The sequence below is a fragment of the Salmo salar genome, chromosome ssa09, assembly GCF_905237065.1.
Source record: "Salmo salar chromosome ssa09, Ssal_v3.1, whole genome shotgun sequence".
Lineage (NCBI taxonomy): Eukaryota > Metazoa > Chordata > Actinopteri > Salmoniformes > Salmonidae > Salmo > Salmo salar.
In genome coordinates, this window is record NC_059450.1 from 114,222,421 (window position 1) to 114,245,150 (window position 22,730).

The 22,730-nt window shown below is 43.7% G+C and overlaps 1 protein-coding gene across 1 annotated transcript; it reads right to left on the reverse strand.

Annotated features, from left to right (window-relative positions):
- Nucleotides 1-6,749: 6,749 nt before the first annotated feature.
- On the reverse strand, nt 6,750-22,481 carry LOC106612428 (Na(+)/H(+) exchange regulatory cofactor NHE-RF3-like). The gene is made up of 10 exons (XM_014213541.2): nt 22,342-22,481; nt 11,250-11,277; nt 11,018-11,079; nt 10,633-10,844; nt 10,029-10,230; nt 8,583-8,719; nt 8,235-8,442; nt 7,784-7,980; nt 7,059-7,638; nt 6,750-6,953 (listed from the first exon to the last, which is right to left on the reverse strand). The coding sequence occupies exons 1-9, from the start codon at nt 22,364-22,366 to the stop codon at nt 7,438-7,440; spliced, it is 1,272 nt and encodes a 423-aa protein (XP_014069016.2). The 5' UTR covers nt 22,367-22,481; the 3' UTR covers nt 6,750-6,953; nt 7,059-7,437.
- Between the last annotated feature and the right edge of the window lie 249 nt (nt 22,482-22,730).

The window sequence follows — 22,730 nt, forward strand, 5'->3', positions numbered from 1 at the left end:
CTTTGAGATATTAGGCTACTAGGGTTCTTACTTTGCGTTTTGGTGTACTGAAAAATACTCTGATGTCCATCTTTTATTTTTCTGCCATTTTTCTACCTGGCTGGCTGGCTGGCTACACACACACACAGTGTGTAGGTTATTTACATTAGGAGATGGGCTTCTATCATCTTATCTTTTATCATTCTATTTGGGCTTCGATCTAAAAGGTAGCTAGCAAATGTGAAACGGATTAAAATGACAAGAGTTGACAGCTGTATGAGTTCACCATTTACACAACATATGCTGCAACCTTTTGTAATTTTAATAGTTTGTTTCATATTGGCTGGCAACCAACAATAGCTGAATTTGCAAAGCTAGCGAGCACCAACTCCGTTTCAGTGGTGTTTGCTATAATCTTTGCTACCCGGGTTAAATAAAGGTGAAATAAAATAAATAAATAAAAGTTCCCTTGCGACAATTTAGCTTTTGCAACGAGACCATTAAATATATTTAAGACAATGGTAGAAGAGAGTGTAGTTCTGTTCAGTTTGGACTTCAGTTTATCGCTAACCTTATCACAGGGACTTTGAAGCACTAACTTACATCATCTGCATGCTGATCTTGGAATAAATTGACGATAGCAAAGATTCCATTTTTGACGAGGCCACATAAATGGAATAGGTACTAGCTAGCTTAATAGTTCATATTTGCGCGCTAGCTCTGCATATTCAGCTAGTGTGTGTGCGCGATTGACTGGATTGACCTCACGTCAGTTACGTTCATTGAGTGCCTTTCAGACAGTAGATACGACCCCTCTGTACCTTGCCAACTAAGGAACTGGCAGTGGATCAAACCATTGTGAGGCAAAGGGTGGGGGGTCGCAATCTTTTGAAACGTAAAAACGCGCTATTAAGTGTCTATAATCAGCACAAATGCTTTCATTGCGTATTATTAATATTAAATTACATAGTTATGTTTCAGTGATATATTGGGGGGGACAAGTCATATTTTTCCCAGGATGGGGGGGTCGTGTCCCCCCGTCCCCCCCGGGATTTCCGCCCCTGGTTGTGGTGGCAGCTGTAGAGAGGTATTTGGGTGTGTGAGACTTGACATCAGAAGAGTTACAGGGTGTGTTTAAAAAAGAAAATTAAGTGGTGATGTCCCATCCTTTCAGTATGATGGCATGAGGTAGGAATAAATAAATTTAATTCGTGGAGTAGGGTGGTGTTAATTTTATATAATTTTGAAATTAGTGAGTGTAGTTAGATGGTAGGGTATTTATTTAGTACATTTGTATTTTTCAAGCAAAGAATAGGGAGTTGTACTCCAGTCTAGTAGGTGGCGGTAATGCAACAAATTGGATGCCAACCACCGTTAAACATCTTAATAAGAAGAAGAAAAAGAAGAAGGGCGCTGTTTCGCCCATCAGATGCTTTCTATGGTAAGAAAGTTTTAGCAACGAGGAAGAGGCGATGTGAGAGAGCTCAGTCTCACCAAAATCTGTCCAGAATACGTCCAATGCATTTGTATGGGCATAATATACAGACCTAAACTTGTCGCCTGCCTTCCCACCTTTGGGACAACGACAACTATTGTTAGGATGGAGACATGAGCATCTTGTCATTACATATCTCTGGTTTCAGCCTCTTGCGAATTGGAAAGGAAAGTTAGTGGATGCACAGTGCTCTGTTAAGGATGCCGTCTTCCCCTAAAGTATATTGATGTTTTGCCAAAATTATATAATTACTCCTGTCTAAATAAAAACATTCAAAGTACTTCACCAGAAAGCATGATTTAGTCACAGAGGATCAGTAGCTTGTTTTTTTTTAAATAATGTAGGCCTATGCCTATTTGGGCAGCGTGCATCGCAATATGTCTGGCTGACTGGGTTGCAGCTGTCAGTGAAAAGCATCTGAAATTTGTGTGAAGATAATGTGTCTTGAGTATAATTTGAAATGTTGCAACAAGAAGACGGGGAGGGGTGTGTGGCGAAGATATAGCGCGTCTCCGGAAGAAACATGTCAAGCGGACGGCAGAGATGGAAACCCGGATGATGTTGGGATGAAGGGGTTCAGGAACCACCGGCCTGAGGAGGGAAACATGAAAGGAGGGTGAGATCCTGTAGTTGGTGGGCAGTTCTAAACGATAGGTTACTTCATTGACCCTCTGGAGGACCTTGAAGGGCCCCACAAACCGGGGGCTCAGCTTCTGGCAGGGCAGGAAGAGCGGGAGGTTCCTGGTGGAGAACCAGACGTGATCACCAGAATGGAACACGGGAGCCTCACTGCGGTAGCGGTCCGCTGATCCTTCAGAGGGCAGACTCCTTAAGGACCTCCCCAGCTCCTGGTTGGTCCTCTCCACCTGCCTGTTAGACTGAGGCCGGTACCCAGATGTGAGGCTGGGCGTGGCCCCCCAGCTTCTCCATAAAGGCTTTCCAGACCCGCGACGTGAATTGTGTACCACGGTCAGAAACAATGTCCTCCGGAAGGCCATAGGGCCGGAAGACTTGCTGGAATAGTGCCTCAATGACCTGGAGAGCGGTAGGTAGACCAGAGAGAGGGATAAAACAGCAGGCTTTAGAGGATCGGTCAACAACCAGAATAGTGGTGAAACCATCAGAAGGGGGGAGATCCATTACAAAGTCTATGAACAGATGTGACCAAGGCTACTGAGGCACAGGAAGTAGTTTCCCTCCTGGGGCGTGCCGGGGAGATTTGGATTGAGTACATACCAAACATGAGTTGACATAGTGGGCGACGTCCTGCGCCAAGGTGGGCCACCAGTATTTAGCAGATAGGGATTGGATGGTGCGGGTGATACCTGGGTGTCCAGCGGCGAGGGATGTGTGTGCCCAGGTCAACAGCCGATCTCTCACCCCCGTAAGGACATAGATGCGCTCTGGAGGGCAGGAGCGGGTTCCCTCTCAAGAGCCTGGCAGATGTCCACATCTACGTCCCAAAACACGAGGCCAACGATAAGGGAGGACACTCACAGGACCCTCTACCGACATGGAACCACAGGGTGTGGAAAAGCAGGTTCTCCGGCATCCTGATTCTCATCTTTGACCAGGAGATGGTAGGGTTATGAAGTTGGAGGCACGAGAGGCCGAGGAGGACTGTGTATGGGTGCGGTGATGATAACGAAGGGAAGGCTGGTGCTTGTGTCCCACAGTGAGGGTAAGTGGTGCTGTGATGGGCGCAATTGTGCCGGATCCCAATGGTCGCATATCCAGGGCTTGGACAGGAAAAGGAGAGGAGAGTGGGTATGAAGTTAAGTTGAGGCGAGGGCCTGGTCGAAAGAGTTCCCTGCGGCACTGGAGTCCACTAGAACCGTAGAGAAAACACTTGAGGGACAGCCAGCGAAATGGGAACCAAAAATAGTTTGGCAGAAAACGATGATAATGGAATACTTCTTCCTACCCTGGGAGACGGAAGGTCACAGGGAAACCCCTCTGCTCTAGTGGAACCCGGGTTGGGACGCACCATTGAAGCTGGTGCCCCTCCCGGCTGCAATAGGGACAGCTGTCTACGGCTAGGCCGCTCTGCCGCTGAGATGTGTGTGGCCCCTAACTCCATGGGTTCAGGCTCTGCCTCAGAACAGCCAAAGGAGGGAGGTGAGTGGCGAGGTGGACACCGACGCTCCCGAAGAAGGTTATCCAGACAGATGGCCATCACGATGAGAGCATCCAAGGATATATTGTCATCCCAACGCCGTCTGGACCTCCTCACGCAGTCCACTGTGGAATAGAGTGTGGAGCACCAGCTTATTCCATCCACTGGAGGAGGAAGCCATGGCATTCCGATGGAGTGCCATCATACTTCTCCAGAAGGGACAGTCGGGCATCGCTGACCTGGGCGGATGGCTGGGTGACTGGCTCACTGTGACGACCCGTGGTAGGAGACCCTCTATCAGAGGTATGGAGAACCTCGCTGGTGGTGTGAAGAACCTCCTTCATGGTCGTACCCAGTAGAGCCAGCTGGTCGTGGTGTTGGTGGAGTAGATGACCCTGTTCCTCGACCGTCTGGAAGATGGTGTAATCGTCTGCTGCTTCCATAATTTCTGAGGCAGTATTCTGTAATGTATACACAGATTCAGGAAGCAGGTGCAGAAGGTTTAATAATAATAAAGACGAACATACAAAACAGGAGACGCTTAGTGAATGTAATTGAAACCAATACTGCCTGATGACTGAGGCTACAGAGGGCTATATGAAGGGAGCGTAATCAGTGTGGTGATGAAGTCCAGGTGTGCTTAACGATGAGGGGCAGGTGTGCGCAATGATGGTTGCCAGGTGCACGCAATGTGGGTTGCCAGGACCACTGGTTAGTAGACCGCCAACGTCGAGAGCCGGAGGGAGCAGGAGTGACAATAACATACATTTTAGAACTTGAACGCGCATGCGCGGGCACACATAGGAGGTCCCGTGAAAAAACATGCCTGCCTATGGTGGAAATCAAAGGCCCGTCAACTGATTCGTTCTAGCGCCGGCCCTGTGCGTGTGTGTATTCCTATCAGTTATTGCACGATACAAAATTACCTGCACATTGTGTCACAGTAAAAGAGTGGCGCATTCTACTCAGGAGCACTTCTAGTTTCCAAATCCACAGAATTTACACCCAGAGGAGCATTGCTGCTCATTTGGCGGCCCTTATAGAGTGGCCCATCAGCATAAATCCAATAATTGTTTTGTACTTAAAGACTCATCTTCTTATGGGTGTTTCCCAGCAGTTTGTGATTTGTTAGTATTTTGTATCATGGGTGAGTTCTTGTCGCCTCCCGAGTGACGCAGTGGTCTAAGTCAGTGCTAGCTGTGCCACTAGAGATTCTGGGTTAGAGTCCAGGCCCTGTCGCCACCGGCCGCGACCGGGAGACCCATGGGGCGGCACACAATTGGCCCAGCGTCGGGTTAAGGGAGGGTTTGGCCGGCAGGGATGTCCTTATCCCATGGCGCACTAGCGACTCCTGTGGCGGGCCGGGTGCAGTGCACGCTGACACGGTTGCCAGGTGTACGGCATTTTCCCCGACACATTGGTGCGGCTGGCTTACGGGTTAAGTGGGCATTGTGTCAACAAGCAGTGCTGCTTCGTTGGGTTGTGTTTCAGAGGACTACGGCTATTGACCTTTGCCTCTCCCGAGTCCGTATGGGAGTTGCAGCGATGAGTCTAGACTGTAACTACCAATTGGATACCACGAAATTGGGGAGAAAAAAGGAAGTAAAAAATAAACACACAAAAAAAGTGAGTTCTTGTTCAAGCTGCGTTCTACCACACCTGATTCTACTAATTATATAGTAGAAACATGTATGCTAGAACTGGGCTCGAACAAAAGCTTGCACACCCTGTGGGTCCTTAAGAGCAGGTTGGACCAGCCTTGATTTAATAAGTACTAGTTCATACGTCTGATTATTGTAGGTTTGGCTTTAAATCGTTTTTTAAATACATTTCAGTGTAACTAGTTGAGTTATTGTTAATGATATATGTATTTCCAGGAGCTTGCCCGATTGTTTTAAACACGATCAGGGATCTCAGTTCCTTTTTCAGTTTCTCCAACATTGGCTTAAATTAGTTTCTGTGTTGTTTTTTTTTCTTCCCTCCGGAAAATAGGTATTTCAAAGTAGCGTCAAATAAAAACTAGCATTGACATTATTTCTGTTTCCATGTGTCATTACTTTGTCTTTACTACATTACAACTTACCTTCATTTATGTTCATCAGCAACTCACTTAAGGAGCATGGCCAGCTCTATGCATTGAATAGCAGTTTTATGCAACTTTTCCACAGACTAAGGGTCACTATAATAGCAGAAGTTGTATACAGTGCAATATGTACAGTATGTTCAATGTAACACTGAACGCTACAAAAAAAAAGGCACATTTCCATCATTATTTAGGATTTTAAACGGTCACTAGATGGTGTAGTTGTTCAAAGGGAAATGTTTTCATGAATATGTTTCTCTTAATCATGTTAATTTTCTTATATACGCTATATGACCAAAAGTATATGGACACCTGCTTGTCAAACATCTCATTCCAAAATCATGGGCATTAATATGGAGTTGGTCCCCCCTTTGCTGCTATAAAAGCCTCCACTCTTTTGGGAAGGCTTTTCACTAGATGTAACATTGCTGGGCAGAAATGAACTGACTTCTTGGAAAGGTGACATCCTATGACAGTGCGACATTGAAAGTCACTGAACTCTTCAGTATGGGCCATTCTACTGCCAATGTTTGTCTATGGAGATTGCATGGTGGTGTGCTCGATTGTGTACACCTGTCAGCACCGGATGTGGCTGAAATAGCCAAATCCACTCATTTGAAGTGGTGTCCTCATACTTTTGGTCATGTAGTGTACTGTACATTGAGCTAGTTTTATGCAATTGTATGGCTGTATGTCAAGTACTTAATGATAGATCTTTAAACTTTGTACACCTCCTTGAATCATCACATTTAGTTTATCTTGATTTCACCTTAGAATAAACCTAAACTTCATTATCCCTTTCTCACACACAAGTGACATCAAAAATTTAAACGGTGTGCAATCTACGATGCAAATCCTATTTCGCAAGAAGCAGGTCCTTAGCATAACTCTATCGGCATAGTCCTCAAATAGAAGACGATGTGTAGAGAAGGGATTAAATCCTCTGACATGTTTCAAATGGAAGCAGACTCACCATGGCTATGCCCCAAATGGCACCCTTTTCCCTACGTAGTGCAATACGTAGGGAAGATATAGACATCTATTTCAGCCCTTCTCTTTCAGGTTGCATTCAGAAGTAGAGGGAACAGCTTCATTTATTTAATCTTGCATTGTTTTGCAGTATTATCATTGGCACATGAATGAATGATTGCAGCTATGTTGTTGATAATGCTGTGCGAGTGCCAGGTCCTCCTCTGTTAGGTGAGATGTTGTCTTCATCATGACTTTGGTCACTTCTCAGCATTCCATCACAAGAAAGCATCAGTCGTTTTCTCTAAAACCTGCAACGCATTTGATTATTAAGTATTATTGATCTGTAGTTTCTGTATTAATAATTGTATCTGTCTTTGTGTGTGTGTGCATGAGTACATGTGAGTGTTCCTCACCTGAGTTCTGCGGAGTATGACCCCAGGAGTGAATGGAAGCCCACTCTGTTTGAGTCTCTCATACTCTGACCTCTCCACAACCAATAATTTCAAAGACGTCGCGCTCTTCTTTATCAGCCTCACAACGTCCTCAAGGTACTCATTCTCCACATTCTGGCCATTCACCTCCACAACTACATCCCCTTCCCTCAGTCCAGCCCTATGTCCTGAGCCCTTTACCACCACCTGCAGGACATAAGAAAACTGCAGTCATTACCGTGCCACTCATTTCTCATAGGAAACATCTTAACACCTGCCCTCGGTCATTATAACAATGCTTGTGGAAAACACAGCAGATCAATATCGGGAACTTTTGATTGATGAAAGCTGTTACTCATTACTACAACTTTGATTGGGAATTCTTCAAATTCCCAAAGCCTGATTCTTCTCTCTCGAGGACACAGACTCTTGGACAGGGAAGTGAGCCATGCTTGTTTTTACTCAGCCCATCCTGAATCTCAGTGCAAGGGGACTGTGTCTTCCTCATCCCCTCTCCTTTTGGCAGACTGTCCTCATGGAATAGCAGGGGAGATAGACCCAACTGCAGTAGGAAACAGAATAGACAGTGTTTTTGACCGGGAAGGTATTTTTAGTTGACACAATTCCTAAACAATCAATATTCTAACACCAGAACTCGCTTAACTTCTATTCTCCTGACTGCACATGGCCTCCGTCCGCTTACACACCTGCGTGTAGAAGTCTCTTCCGTGTATGGGTATGGTGGTGAGGCTAACCCGCTTGCCGCTCTTCCTCACTTTCCTGACAATATTCTCATGCTCCATGGACTCTGAAGGATGCCCATTGACTGCCAGCAGCAAGTCTCCATCCTGCATACCAGCCTCTTCTGCTGGACTCCCCACATCCACCTCACGGAGTAGGTGAGCTGGAATAGACAGCAACAAATGTAGCTCAGCTAGCAGGTATAATGCTTATTATTTGTTATAAGCATGTATGAGTCTTTCTAATGTCCTATTACAAGGTTTGTAGCATGTAGAGGATGTCTGCCTATGCAGCACATTTTCCACGGACTTAAAATAACTGTTATTAAGTCAGGATCATTAAGATATGACAATAAGAAATTATACGGTGGTCAAAGTAGGTGCTTGTAACATGGTCATGCATGCAACAAATTCTCACCATTACGACCCCCTGATGACAACCTCTCTTGTCGTAATAGGAAGCCGTATCCATCTGACCCCTGGACCAGATGCATCGTTTTGGGTCTGTGTGGCAGATTGTGAGAGCCAGCCATGATAGGCAAGATGGGCAGTTTCCGCCGGATGTAGCTCGCTTCACTTTCTCTGTTGATGACTAGGACGGTCACATAGATGCTACATTTCTTCACCTGAGCAGCACAAATAGCTAAACGTGAGGGAGAAGTGAGGAACATGCTTGCACGTGCACACACACAGACATACTAAGACGCATACAGAGACACACACATCTGCCAAGAGACTTTCTGAGAAGGAGGGTCTGTATGCTTACCATTTTACTGATAGCTGAATGGGTGAGCGTTGATACCATGGCACCGTTGATCCACACCAGTCTATCTCCACTACGCACCCCTGCCCTCCCTGCAGGGCCCTCACTTACTGTGCTCAACATGTATCGACCCTTCTGACCTGGAGAGATACAAACAGACACAATCAAACACCTTCACTGAGATCCTCTCGTCGGTAATCAAATATAATTTGTCACATGCGCCGAATACAACAGGTGTAGACTGTACCGTGAAATGCTTACTTATGAGCCCTTTCTCAACAAAGCAGAGTTAAAAAGTATGAAAAAATTATCAAATAATAAAAATATAAAATTGTAACACAATATACACTACCGACAACGCTTTGAAGAATCCTTTTTGATTCCAGGTAGAACACTTTTGGTTCCAGGTGGAACCCTTGACACAGAGGGTTCTTGATAAGGGAATTTATATGTTTAAGGTAATGACTAAAGAATTCCACCCTGAAGCGTAATTGATGGATTGTGTAACATATATAATGAATAATTAGAATGATAAACTTCAGTCCAATAAGGTTTGGTCGAGACAAGTACAAATGTGTGTCTGTATCTTAAGAAAACACAGAGAACAATTAAACTATTCATGACCTGACCTGGTTAGAACTCTGAGAAACTTATGGCAGGAAAGGGAGTCCCTTCAAGGTCCCTCTAATCTCGGGGGGATGGAACTGCCAGCTTTGTAGTGATAAACGAGTGGTGAGAACTATGGGAAAGATACATCCCACCTACTGTTTGTGTGTATGTATGTGCGTGTAGTAAGTAGGGAGGGAGTGAGTTATTAAATGGCATGTCTTTGTATTATGGACTTTAGAACGTTCTCGTGAATAAACTTTACGGACCTTTTGCATAAGCTGAGTCTTTGCCTAATTATTATTAAACCCAGGGTCTTACAAACCTCGGGGATTAGTCAAAGCTTAAATAATTGTTAATTATAATCATTGGGATGGAAAATTCTCATGACAGTTCTACATGGAACCCAAAGGGATTCTACCTGGAACCAAAAAGGGTTCTATGGGGATAGCCGAAGATCCCTTTTGGAACCCTGTTTTCTAAAATTGAAGTCAAGATGCTCTCAACAGTGCATCTGAGGGCCCATGCCAAATCTTTTCAGCCTCATAATCATACTATGCAGGCCTAAACATTTATATTAACTCTGCACAAGATTTTGAAATTGAAAAGATGAAAAAGATGCCAGCGTTTGATTGAGTGGCAAACATCACCATCTCTCGACCGTCTCTCGACTAACCCTAACCCTATATCAACATAGAGACCTGGGTTGAATTCTATAGTCCACCGTTTCTCAAATTTGACTCCACCCTTATCGGCCTCACCATCTCCCCGTCTCTCCTTCCTACTGTCTAGCAAATTATCTGCCAAAAATGATTACGGAATGAATAACTCGTTGCTACCTTTAAATGGGGATGATGCTGATCCCCAGACCTAAGACAGAGTCTCTGGTGATGTGACACAACCTGGGCCGGGAACACATCTCCCCTCGGTAAGCCCTGGTCAGAGCCTGGAGGTCCAGTCCATGGGCCAGCGCCTCCTTATACTCCTCCCCCTTCAGAACCAGCAGGAACAGCTGCAGCCCACACGCCTGGATCCTCTGCACCACCTGTCAATCAGAGCAGAACATGCTGCAGCTAAGAAACAAAGACTCTGTTTAGACCAAGTAGGTAAGCCTTGTCCGAGCCAGAACAGCCCATAGGGCAGGAGCCTGTTTATGTAGCGCAGGGCAGCTTGATGAGCATGTACACCCCCTGGACAGAACGCTAGTCTTTCACATTGAAGCCACATATTGTACATTTTGAACAATGTGGCTCATTTTCAAATGAAAGCGAGGCAGAGGACACCGTTGGAGACCTTGTAAGAGAAGAGGTTCTCTCAGGTCTCTTAAAGTCTGGTTCTGCCCCACGTGATGAATTAGACCCACATTACATACATAATTACATACACAAAGCTTTAACAAACGTGTGCACAATGATTCCACTTTCATAACGGGACGTCTGGTTCTCACCCTGGGGAACTCCATGTCGTCGACAAAGTCTTCATTGACCTCCAGCACACGGTCCCCGTCCTTGAGCCCACTGAGCTCTGCAGGACTCCAAGGATCCACCTGGTGGACAACATAGCCCCGGCAGCTCCTCTCCATACGCAGATGGAAGCCAAAACTCTGGCCCTCCTTGCACTTTATCTGGCACAGGTGGGGTACCAGACTCGGGTCTGGCTCTGGAGGGCAAGACAAAACACTGCCATTGACATAGGATGGGCATTGTGCGTGGACACCTAAAGAAGTCTGGCTTATCTTGATTATATGATTGATGAACTAATGTTAATCAGACCATCTTCCATGCATTGGAAAATGATGGATCATTTTGGATCTGTTCGTTCTCAAACCTTACCAGGGTCCTCCGAGATGACTAAAGCTGGATTGTCAATCCCCTCTTTCGGATTGAAGGTGAATCTTCGAGTGAGGTAAATGAAAAAGTCCAAGTTGAAACATGAAGTGGCATTAAGGATGCCCAAAATGTGTAATAATGACAAATTCGCTAATGTCCTATTTTGTATTATGCACGTTGTCTTTAGTCCAATTTGTAGCCATCAAAACACAAAAACTATGATCACTCCTCTTACCGTGGAAATTCCATTGCATCCTCAAGACCTAGAATGACAGAAAAAAGATAATGACAAAAATCATTCAAGTTTATTTTCTCTGCGGTAATGATTCCAGGAATTACCTGTATGTCCTTGATCCAAACATCCAGGTTACTCATCTCCAACTGAGATACAGTGCCTTCAGAAAGCACTCACACCCCTTGACTTTTTCCACATTTTGTTGTGTTACAGCCTAAATTTAAAATTGATAAAATAAATAAAAAATATCACTGGCCTACTTACATTACCCCATACAGTCGTGGCCAAATGTTTTGAGAATGACAAAAATATACATTTTCACAAAGTCTGCTGCCTCAGTTTGTATGATGGCAATTTGCATATACTCCAGAATGTTATGAAGAGTGATCAGATGAATTGCAATTAATTGCAAAGTCCCTTTTTGCCATGCAAATGAACTGAATCCCCCAAAAAGATTTCCACTGCATTTCAGCCCTGCCACAAAAGGACCAGCTGACATCATGTCAGTGATTCTCTCCTTAACACAGGTGTGAGTGTTGACGAGGACAAGGCTGGAGATCACTCTGTCATGCTAATTGAGTTCGAATAACAGACTGGAAGCTTCAAAAGGAGGGTGGTGCTTGGAATCATTGTTCTTCCTCTGTCAACCATGGTTACCTGCAAGGAAACACGTGCCGTTATCATTGCTTTGCACAAAAAGGGCTTCACAGGCAAGGATATTGCTGCCAGTAAGATTGCACCTAAATCAACCATTTATCGGATCATCAAGAACTTCAAGGAGAGCGGTTCAATTGTTGTGAAGAAGACTTCAGGGCGCCCAAGAAAGTCCAGCAAGCGCCAGGACCGTCTACTAAAGTTGATTCAGCTGTGGGATCAGGGCACCACCAGTACAGAGCTTGCTCAGGAATGGCAGCAGACAGGTGTGAGTGCATCTGCACGCACAGTGAGGCGAAGACTTTTGGAGGATGGCCTGGTGTCAAGAAGGGCAGCAAAGAAGCCCCTTCTCTCCAGGAAAAACATCAGGGACAGACTGATATTCTGCTAAATGTACCGGGATTGGACTGCTGAGCACTGGGGTAAAGTCATTTTCTCTGATGAATCCCCTTTCCGGTTGTTTGGGGCATCCGGAAAAATGCTTGTCCGGATAAGACAAAGTGAGCGCTACCATCAGTCCTGTGTCATGTCAATAGTAAAGCATCCTGAGACCATTCATGTGTGGGGTTGCTTCTCAGCCAAGGGAGTGGGCTCTCTCACAATTTTGCCTAAGAACACCATCATGAATAAAGAATGGTACCAACACATCCTCCGAGAGCAACTTCTCCCAACTATCCAGGAACAGTTTTGTGACGAACAATGCCTTTTCCAGCATGATGGAGCACCTTGCCATAAGGCAAAAGTGATAACTAAGTGGTTCGGGGGACAAAACATCAATATTTTGGGTCCATGGCCAGGAAACTCCCCAGACCTTAATCCCATTGAGAACTTGTGGTAAATCCTCAAGAGGCGGGTGGACAAACAAAACCCCACAAATTCTGAAAAACTCCAAGCATTGATTATTTTATTAATTTATTTTACCTTTATTTAACCAGGTAGGCAAGTTGAGAACAAGTTCTCATTTACAATTGCGACCTGGCCAAGATAAAGGATAGCAGTTACACATGGAGTAAAACAAACATACAGTCAATAATACAGTAGAAAAATAAGTCTATATACAATGTGAGGAAATGAGGTGAGATAAGGGAGATAAAGGCAAAAAAGGCCATGGTGGAAAAGTAAATACAATATAGCAAGTAAAACACTGGAATGGTAGATTTGTAGTGGAAGAAAGTGCAAAGTAGAAATAGAAATAATGTGGTGCAAAGGAGCAAAATAAATAAATAAATACAGTAGGGGAAGAGGTAGTTGTTTGGGATAAATTATAGATGGGCTATGTACAGGTGCAGTGATCTGTGAATTATGCAAGACTAGGCTGCCATCAGTCAGGATGTGGCCCAGAAGTTAATTGACAGCATGCCATGGCGGATTGCAGAGGTCTTGAAAAAGAAGGGTCAACACTGAAAATATTGACTCTTTGTATCAACTTCATGTAATTGTCAATAAAAGCCTTTGACACTTATGAAATGCTTGTAATTATACTTCAGTATTCCATAGTAATGTCTGACAAAAATATCGAAAGACACTGAAGCAGCAAACGTTGTGGAAATTAATATTTGTGTCATTCTCAAAACTTTTGGCCACGACTGTAATGTCAAAGTGGAATTATGTATTTTTTTTTGCACATTTTTACAAATTAACAAAAGGTGAAAAGCTGAAATGTCTTAACCTCTCTTGGGTAGGGGGCGGTATTTTGACGTCCGGATGAAAAGCGTGCCCGTAGTAAACTGCCTGCTACTCAGGCCCAGAAGCTAAGATTTGCATATTATTAGTAGATTTGCATAGAAAACACTCTGAAGTTTCTAAAACTGTTTGAATGATGTCTGTGAGTTTTACAGAACTCATATGGCAGGCAAAAACCTGAGAAAGAATCCAACCAGGAAGTGTGGAAATCTGAGGTTTGTAGTTTTTCAAGTGATTTCCTATCTAATATACAGTGTCTGTGGGGTCATTTTTCACTTCCTAAGGCTTCCACTAGATGTCAACAGTCTTTAGAACCTTGTTTCATGCTTCTACTGTGAATGGGGAGAGAATAAGAGCTCTTGGAATCAGATGACTGAGAAAATGACATGAGCTATTTACTCTATTTACTCCCGTGAGAGTTAGGTGTGTTCCTTTTCATTTCTGAAGACAAAGGAATCGTCCGGTTAGAATATTATGGAATATTTATGATAAAAACATCCTAAAGATTGATTCTATACATCGTTTTACATGTTTCTACGAACTGTAATATAACTTTTTTGACTTTGTCTGATCTTACTGCGCGAGCACAGTGCATTTGGATTACTCGGCTGAACGCGCGAACAAAAAGGAGATATTTGGACATAAATATGGACTTTATCGAATCAAAACAAACATTTATTGTGGAACTGGGATTCCTGGGAGTGCATTCTGATGAAGATCATCAAAGGTAAGTGAATATTTATAACGCTATTTGTGAATTCTGTTGACTCCAAAAGGGCGGGTACCTGTATGGCTTGTTTTGATATCTGAGCGCTGTACTCAGATTATTGCAAAGTTTGCTTTTGCCGTAAAGCTTTTTTGAAATCTGACACAGCGGTTGCATTAAGGACAAGTTTATCTATAATTCTGTGCATAACACTTGTATCTTTTATCAAAGTTTATGATAAGTATTTCTGTAAATTGATGTGCTCATTCACCGGAAGTTTTGGAGGCAAAACTTTTCTGAACATTACACGCCAATGTAAAATGTTTTTTTTTGGATATAAATATGAACTTTATCAAGCAAAACATACATGTATTGTGTAACATGACGTCCTATGAGTGCCATCTGATGAAGATCATCAAAGGTTAGTGATTCATTTTAGCTGTATTTCTGGTTTTTGTGACGCCTCTCCTTGCTTGGAAAATGGCTGTGTGGTTTTTCTTGTCTAGGTGCTGTCCTTACATAATCTAATGCTATGCTTTCACCATAAAGCCTTTTTGAAATCGGACACTGGTTGGATTAATGAGAAGATTATCTTTAAAATGGTGTATAATACTTGTATGTGTTAGAAATTTGAATCATGAGATTTTTGTTGTTTTGAATTTGGCGCTCTGCTATTTCACTGGCTGTTGGCGAGGTGGGACGCTACCGTCCCACATACCCCAGAGAGGGTTTTAAGTCAATAAGTATTCACCCCTTTGATATGGCAAACCTAAATAGGTTTCGGAGTGAATAATTGCTTAACAAGTCAAATAATATGTTGCATGGACTCACTCTGGTTGCAATAATAGTGTTCAACATGATTTTTGAATGACTACCTCATCTCTGTACCCCACACATGCAATTATTTGTAAGGTCAGAGAGTTTCAGATTTTTGCAATGTCACATAGATGGAAAAAAGCTATCCTTGAAATAGTCTTGATATGTTCGTCAAAAGAGAGATCAGGGTCCAGAGTAACGCCGAGGTCCTTCAGTTTTATTTGTTATGACTGTACGTTTGTATGTTTGGTGTTCAGAACTGGAATAAGTTGTGTTTCCGGTCACAACTTGCAGACTTGTTTACGCTGCTGTGCGTTTTTGTTGCCGATCTTACTTTGATACCTGACGGTTTTTTACTTTTTCATTACCGTATATTTTTACTTTTTCCCTCACTCAACTTTTTTCATTCAACTTTTTCACCCCGGAGGTTTTATCTGGACATGGTTCGTCAGGACTTCAAACAGCCGAAGCTAAGTAACATTAACATGATGCCTTCTAATTGCAGTCGTTGTACTTATAATATACAGGAGAACGATCGCCTTACGGCAAGGATAGCTGTGCTGCAAGCCCAGCTTCAGACGCGATCGTTAGGCAAGGGTAATTTCAGTGTAGGAAAGGATGAAACAGCGTCTGTGCCACCAGTAAGTACAGATAGTAACGTTAGTATAAACCCCCTCGCACGGTCCCCGCGGCCGGACATCTTTCTCATGGCTTCTGGAGGGAAACGCTGTAGGAATGCTCAACCGGTGTCGCTTATTCAGCCGACAGAAACTTTCAACCGGTTCTCCCCATTAAGCGAGTCGGAGTCGGAGGCCGAGACTTCTCTGGTCTCTACTCCTCCCGTTGTGGGGTCTGAGACGCCGACGGCTCCCACCATTAGCTCTGACAAATTGAAAACCCTAGTCATTGGCGACTCCATTACCCGCAGTATTAGACTTAAAACTAATCATCCAGCGATCATACACTGTTTACCAGGGGGCAGGGCTACCGACGTTAAGGCTAATCTAAAGACGGTGCTGGCTAAAGCTAAAACTGGCGAGTGTAGAGAGTATAGAGATATTGTTATCCACGTCGGCACCAACGATGTTAGGATGAAACAGTCAGAGGTCACCAAGCGCAACATAGCTTCAGCGTGTAAATCAGCTAGAAAGATGTGTCGGCATCGATTAATTGTCTCTGGCCCCCTCCCAGTTAGGGGGAGTGATGAGCTCTACAGCAGAGTCTCACAACTCAATCGCTGGTTGAAAACTGTTTTCTGCCCCTCCCAAAAGATAGAATTTGTAGATAATTGGCCCTCTGTGGGTGAGTCCCAGAAAAACAGGACCAAGCCTGGCCTGTTGAGGAGTGACGGACTCCATCCTAGCTGGAGGGGTGCTCTCATCTTATCTACGAACATAGACAGGGCTCTAACTCCTCTAGCTCCACAATGAAATAGGGTGCAGGCCAGGCAGCAGGCTGTTAGCCAGCCTGCCAGCTTAGTGGAGTCTGCCACTAGCACAGTCAGTGTAGTCAGCTCAGCTTTCCCCATTGAGACCGTGTCTGTGCCTCGATCTAGGTTGGGCAAAATTAAAAATGGCGGTGTTCGCTTTAGCAATCTCACTAGTATAAAGACCTCCTCCATTCCTGCCATTATTGAAAGAGATTGTGATACCTCACATCTCAAAATTGGGTTACTTAATGTTAGATCCCTCACTTCCAAGGCAGTTATAGTCAATGAACTAATCACTGATAATAATCTTGATGTGATTGGCCTGACTGAAACATGGCTTAAGCCTGATGAATTTACTGTGTTAAATGAGGCCTCACCCCCAGGTTACATTAGTGACCATACCCCCGTGCATCCGGCAAAGGCGGAGGTGTTGCTAACATTTACGATAGCAAATTTCAATTTACAAAAAAAAAACAACAATGACGTTTTCGTCTTTTGAGCTTCTAGTCATGAAATCTATGCAGCCTACTCACTCACTTTTTATAGCTACTGTTTATAGGCCTCCTGGGCCATATGCAGTGTTCCTCACTGAGTTCCCTGAATTCCTATCGGATCTTGTAGTCATAGCAGATAATATTCTAATTTTTGGTGACTTTAACATTCACATGGAAAAGTCCACAGACCCACTCCAAAAGGCTTTCGGAGCCATCATCGACTCAGTGGGTTTTGTCCAACATGTCTCTGGACCTACTCACTGCCACAGTCATACTCTGGACCTAGTTTTGTCCCATGGAATAAATGTTGTGGATCTAAATGTTTTTCCTCATAATCCTGGACTATCGGACCACCATTTTATTACGTTTGCAATTGCAACAAATAATCTGCTCAGACCCCAACCAAGGAGCATTAAAAGTCGTGCTATAAATTCTCAGACAACCCAAAGATTCCTTGATGCCCTTCCAGACTGCCTCTGCCTACCCAAGGACGTCAGAGGACAAAAATCAGTTAACCACCTAACCGAGGAACTCAATTTAACCTTGCGCAATACCCTAGATGCAGTTGCACCCCTAAAAACTAAAAACATCTGTCATAAGAAACTAGCTCCCTGGTATACAGAAAATACACGAGCTCTGAAGCAAGCTTCCAGAAAATTGGAACGGAAATGGCGCCACACCAAACTGGAAGTCTTCCGACTAGCTTGGAAAGACAGTACCGTGCAGTATCGAAGAGCCCTTACTGCTGCTCGATCATCCTATTTTTCCAACTTAATTGAGGAAAATAAGAACAATCCGAAATTTCTTTTTGATACTGTCGCAAAGCTAACTAAAAAGCAGCCTTCGCAAATGGAGGATGGCTTTCACTTCAGCAGTAATAAATTTATGAACTTCTTTGAGGAAAAGATCATGATCATTAGAAAGCAAATTACAGACTCCTCTTTAAATCTGGGTATTCCTCCAAAGCTCCATTGTCCTGAGTCTGCACAACTCTGCCAGGACCTAGGATCAAGGGAGATACTAAAGTGTTTTAGTACTATATCTCTTGACGCAATGATGAAAATAATCATGGCCTCCAAACCCTCAAGCTGCATACTGGACCCTATTCCAACTAAACTACTGAAAGAGCTGCTTCCTGTGCTTGGCCCTCCTATGTTGAACATAATAAACGGCTCTCTATCCACCGGATGTGTACCAAGCTCACTAAAAGTGGCAGTAATAAAGCCTCTCTTGAAAAAGCCGAATCTTGATCCAGAAATTATAAAAAACTATCGGCCTATATCGAATCTTCCATTCCTCTCCAAAATTTTAGAAAAAGCTGTTGCACAGCAACTGACTGCCTTCCTGAAGACAAACAATGTATACGAAACGCTTCAGTCTGGTTTTAGACCCCATCATAGCACTGAGACTGCACTTGTGAAGGTGGTAAATGACCTTTTAATGACGTCAGACCGAGGCTCTGCATCTGTCCTCGTGCTCCTAGATCTTAGTGCCGCTTTTGATACCATCGATCACCACATTCTTTTGGAGAGATTGGAAACCCAAATTGGTCTACATGGACAAGTTCTGGCCTGGTTTAGATCTTATCTGTCGGAAAGATATCAGTTTGTCTCTGTGAATGGTTTGTCCTCTGACAAATCAATTGTAAATTTCGGTGTTCCTCAAGGTTCCGTTTTAGGACCACTATTGTTTTCACTATATATTTTACCTCTTGGGGATGTCATTCGAAAACATAAATGTTAAATTTCACTGCTATGCAGACGACACACAGCTGTACATTTCAATGAAACATGGTGAAGCCCCAAAATTGCCCTCGCTAGAAGCCTGTGTTTCAGACATAAAGAAGTGGATGGCTGCAAACTTTCTACTTTTAAACTCGGACAAAACAGAGATGCTTGTTCTAGGTCCCAAGAAACAAAGAGATCTTCTGTTGAATCTGACAATTAATCTGGATGGTTGTACAGTCGTCTCAAATAAAACTGTGAAGGACCTCGGCGTTACTCTGGACCCTGATCTCTCTTTTGAAGAACATATCAAGACTGTTTCAAGGACAGCTTTTTTCCATCTACGTAACATTGCAAAAATCAGACATTTTCTGTCCAAAAATGACGCAGAAAAATTAATCCATGCTTTTGTTACTTCTAGGCTGGACTACTGCAATGCTCTACTTTCCGGCTACCCGGATAAAGCACTAAATAAACTTCAGTTAGTGCTAAATACGGCTGCTAGAATCCTGACTAGAACCAAAAAATTTGATCATATTACTCCAGTGTTAGCCTCCCTACACTGGCTTCCTGTTAAGGCAAGGGCTGATTTCAAGGTTTTACTGCTAACCTACAAAGCATTACATGGGCTTGCTCCTACCTATCTTTCCGATTTGGTCCTGCCGTACATACCTACACGTACGCTACGGTCACAAGACGCAGGCCTCCTAATTGTCCCTAGAATTTCTAAGCAAACGGCTGGAGGTAGGGCTTTCTCCTATAGAGCTCCATTTTTATGGAATGGTCTGCCTACCAATGTGAGAGACGCAGACTCAGTCTCAACCTTTAAGTCTTTACTGAAGACTTATCTCTTCAGTAGGTCCTATGATTAAGTATAGTCTGGCCCAGGAGTGTGAAGGTGAACGGAAAGGCTGGAGCAACGAACCGCCCTTGCTGTCTCTGCCTTGCCGGTTCCCCTCTTTCCACTGGGATTCTCTGCCTCTAACCCTTTTACAGAGGCTGAGTCACTGGCCTACTGGTGTTCTTCCATGCCGTCCATGGGAGGGGTGCGTCACTTGAGTGGGTTGAGTCACTGACGTGGTCTTCCTGTCTGGGTTGGCGCCCCCCCCTTGGGTTGTGCCATGGCGGAGATCGTTGTGGGCTATACTCGGCCTTGTCTTAGGACGGTAAGTTGGTGGTTGGAGACATCCCTCTAGTGGTGTGGGGGCTGTGCTTTGGCAAAGTGGGTGGGGTTATATCCTGCCTGTTTGGCCCTGTCCGGGGTATCATCGGATGGGGCCACAGTGTCTTCTGATCCCTCCTGTCTCAGCCTCCAGTATTTATGCTGCAGTAGTTTATGTGTCGGGGGGCTAGGGTCAGTCTGTTACATCTGGAGTATTTCTCTTGTCTTATCCGGTGTCCTGTGTGTATTTAAATATGCTCTCTCTAATTCTCTCTTTCTCTCTTTCTGTCTTTCTCTCGGAGGACCTGAGCCCTAGGACCATGCCTCAGGACTACCTGGTATGATGACTCCTTGCTGTCCCCAGTCCACCTGGCCGTGCTGCTGCTCCAGTTTCAACTGTTCTGCCTGCGGCTATGGAACCCTGACCTGTTCACCGGACGTGCTTGTTGCACCCTCGACAACTACTATGATTATTATTATTTGACCATGCTGGTCATTTATGAACATTTTAACATTTTAACATTTTGACCATGTTCTGTTATAATATCCACCCTGCACAGCCAGAAGAGGACTGGCCACCCCTCATAGCCTGGTTCCTCTCTAGGTTTCTTCCTAGGTTTTTGGCCTTTCTAGGGAGTTTTTCCTAGGGAGTTTTTCCTAGCCACCGTGCTTCTTTCACATGCTTTGCTTGCTGTTTGGGGTTTTAGGCTGGGTTTCTGTACAGCACTTTGAGAATATCAGCTGATGTACGAAGGGCTATATAAAAATAAATTTGATTTGATTTGATTTGTACAACCATAAAGCAAAATCCTAGAGGAAAACCTGGTTAAATCAGCTTTCCACCAGACACTAGGAGATCTATTTACCTTTCAGCAGGACAATAACCTCAAATACAAGGCCAAATCTACACTGGAGTTGCTTACCAAGAAGATGTTTTGAGTGGCCGGGTTAGGTGTTGACTTAAATCTACTTGAAAATCTATGGCAAGACCTGAAAATGGTTGTCTAGCAATGATCAACAACCAATTTGACAGAGCTTTAAGAATTTTGAAAATAATCATATGCAAATGTTGCACAATCCAGTTGTGGAAAGCTCTTCTAGACTTACCCAGAAAGACTCACAGCTGTAATTACAAAGTATTGACTTTGGGTGTAAATTTTGGGTGTAAATTAGATATTTCTCTATTTTATTTTCAAAAATTGTGAAAATAATTTTAAAAACATGTCGTTATCAGCTATTGTGTGTAGATGGGTGAGAAGAAAACAAATATTGAATCTATTATGAATTCAGGCTGTAACACAACAAAATGTGGAAAAAGTCACGGGGTATGAATGCTTTCTGAAGGCACTGTATTTTCCCCCGGCCCTGTCCAGATGCATGAGCATCACTGGGCACAGTCACAGGTGATCATTAGCTCAAAGATTTCATTTGAGGACCAGTGTCCCAATATAGCATTTGATAGGCACAGTCAAGTCCATTCATTACTTATTACTGTAATGTCATTCTAAGGTTTGGCTCCATCTTTCATCATGAATATCCTAACCTGGCTTAGTGACTATTATTAGGAGATGGAGGATACTCACACACACGCCACAGCATGCCAGCCCTTATACAAGCATTTCTCATTTGTATGCAGAATTTATCCCTTCCCTTCCTGCTCGACTGTTGCACACACCATACACACACACTGACAACACATACCTACATTCAATTTCTTGGCAAGGAGAGGTCTGTGCAGAATGTCAGGTTGTTAGTGGTGATATCTGCAGTGTCATGTTCCCAGCTATCTGCTGACTGTCATTATTCTAGCTGTGGAGGGACCGGACAGCTTTTATCACAGGGCCTTTTATTAAAGGAATGCTGCCTTTTTTCCGTTCTCTATTTTCGGTAGACCTAGCATGGACTGCCCATGTTGTATGTTGACTATCAACATGCTTATTTTGGATACAGCAGTCAATGTAGGCTAGCACATTCATGCATGCTGATGGGGTTAGTGGTTCAGAATTCATTATTCATCCCCCCCAAACAAATCGCTCAAACGTATAATCCAGTAATTTTCATTTTAAAATCAAACTTGTTACTTCGTAAAAGGTAGAGACATTCATTTCCAGCACTTTCACATAACACAGGCTACCTTTTAATCACCAATGATTAAACACACTTTAGAACACACTCACACTGACTCAAAGAGAGAATGCATGTCAGAATATACCTATAGGCTATTGTAATGAAAAATGCTATTTGAATATACAAATCTCTTGTACTCATTCGATTTCTGAAGCAAGACCAGCCTAGTGAAGCGGAGAAGCACGTCTGTGTCTTAACAATGGAGACTGGTCTTGAGAAAAGGCTTTGTGCTAAAAGGTATATACATTATATTCTCTTGTCCGTGTTGTGACTAGACGTAGAAAAACAGACTCTTACCTGTGGTGTACTTCATGGCTTCCATCTGGACGTCTTCCTGGCTGCCTGAGGTTGTGTGGAGGATTCCTCTGTTTTGTCAGCATTTGAGACGGCAACTCCTTCTTCCTCCACCATAACACTAGGCCTCCTAGGCTTAATGTTTAGCTAACCTGTGATCAGACCTGGTAACCCATCACAGCACTAAACACTCCCCAGGATTCGTAGATAAGTGTTATCATACAATGGTTTACAAGCTTGAACAACTGAGTCGATACCAACAAGTTGAATGTATTGACTATACTGTCAATGTAAGGCCATTGGGGTCATGAGTGCTACACTGCAGGTGAAATAATGGTGGATTATGGGCACAATGAGACTAAAACAGCAATGAGCCTATCTGGAAATACTAT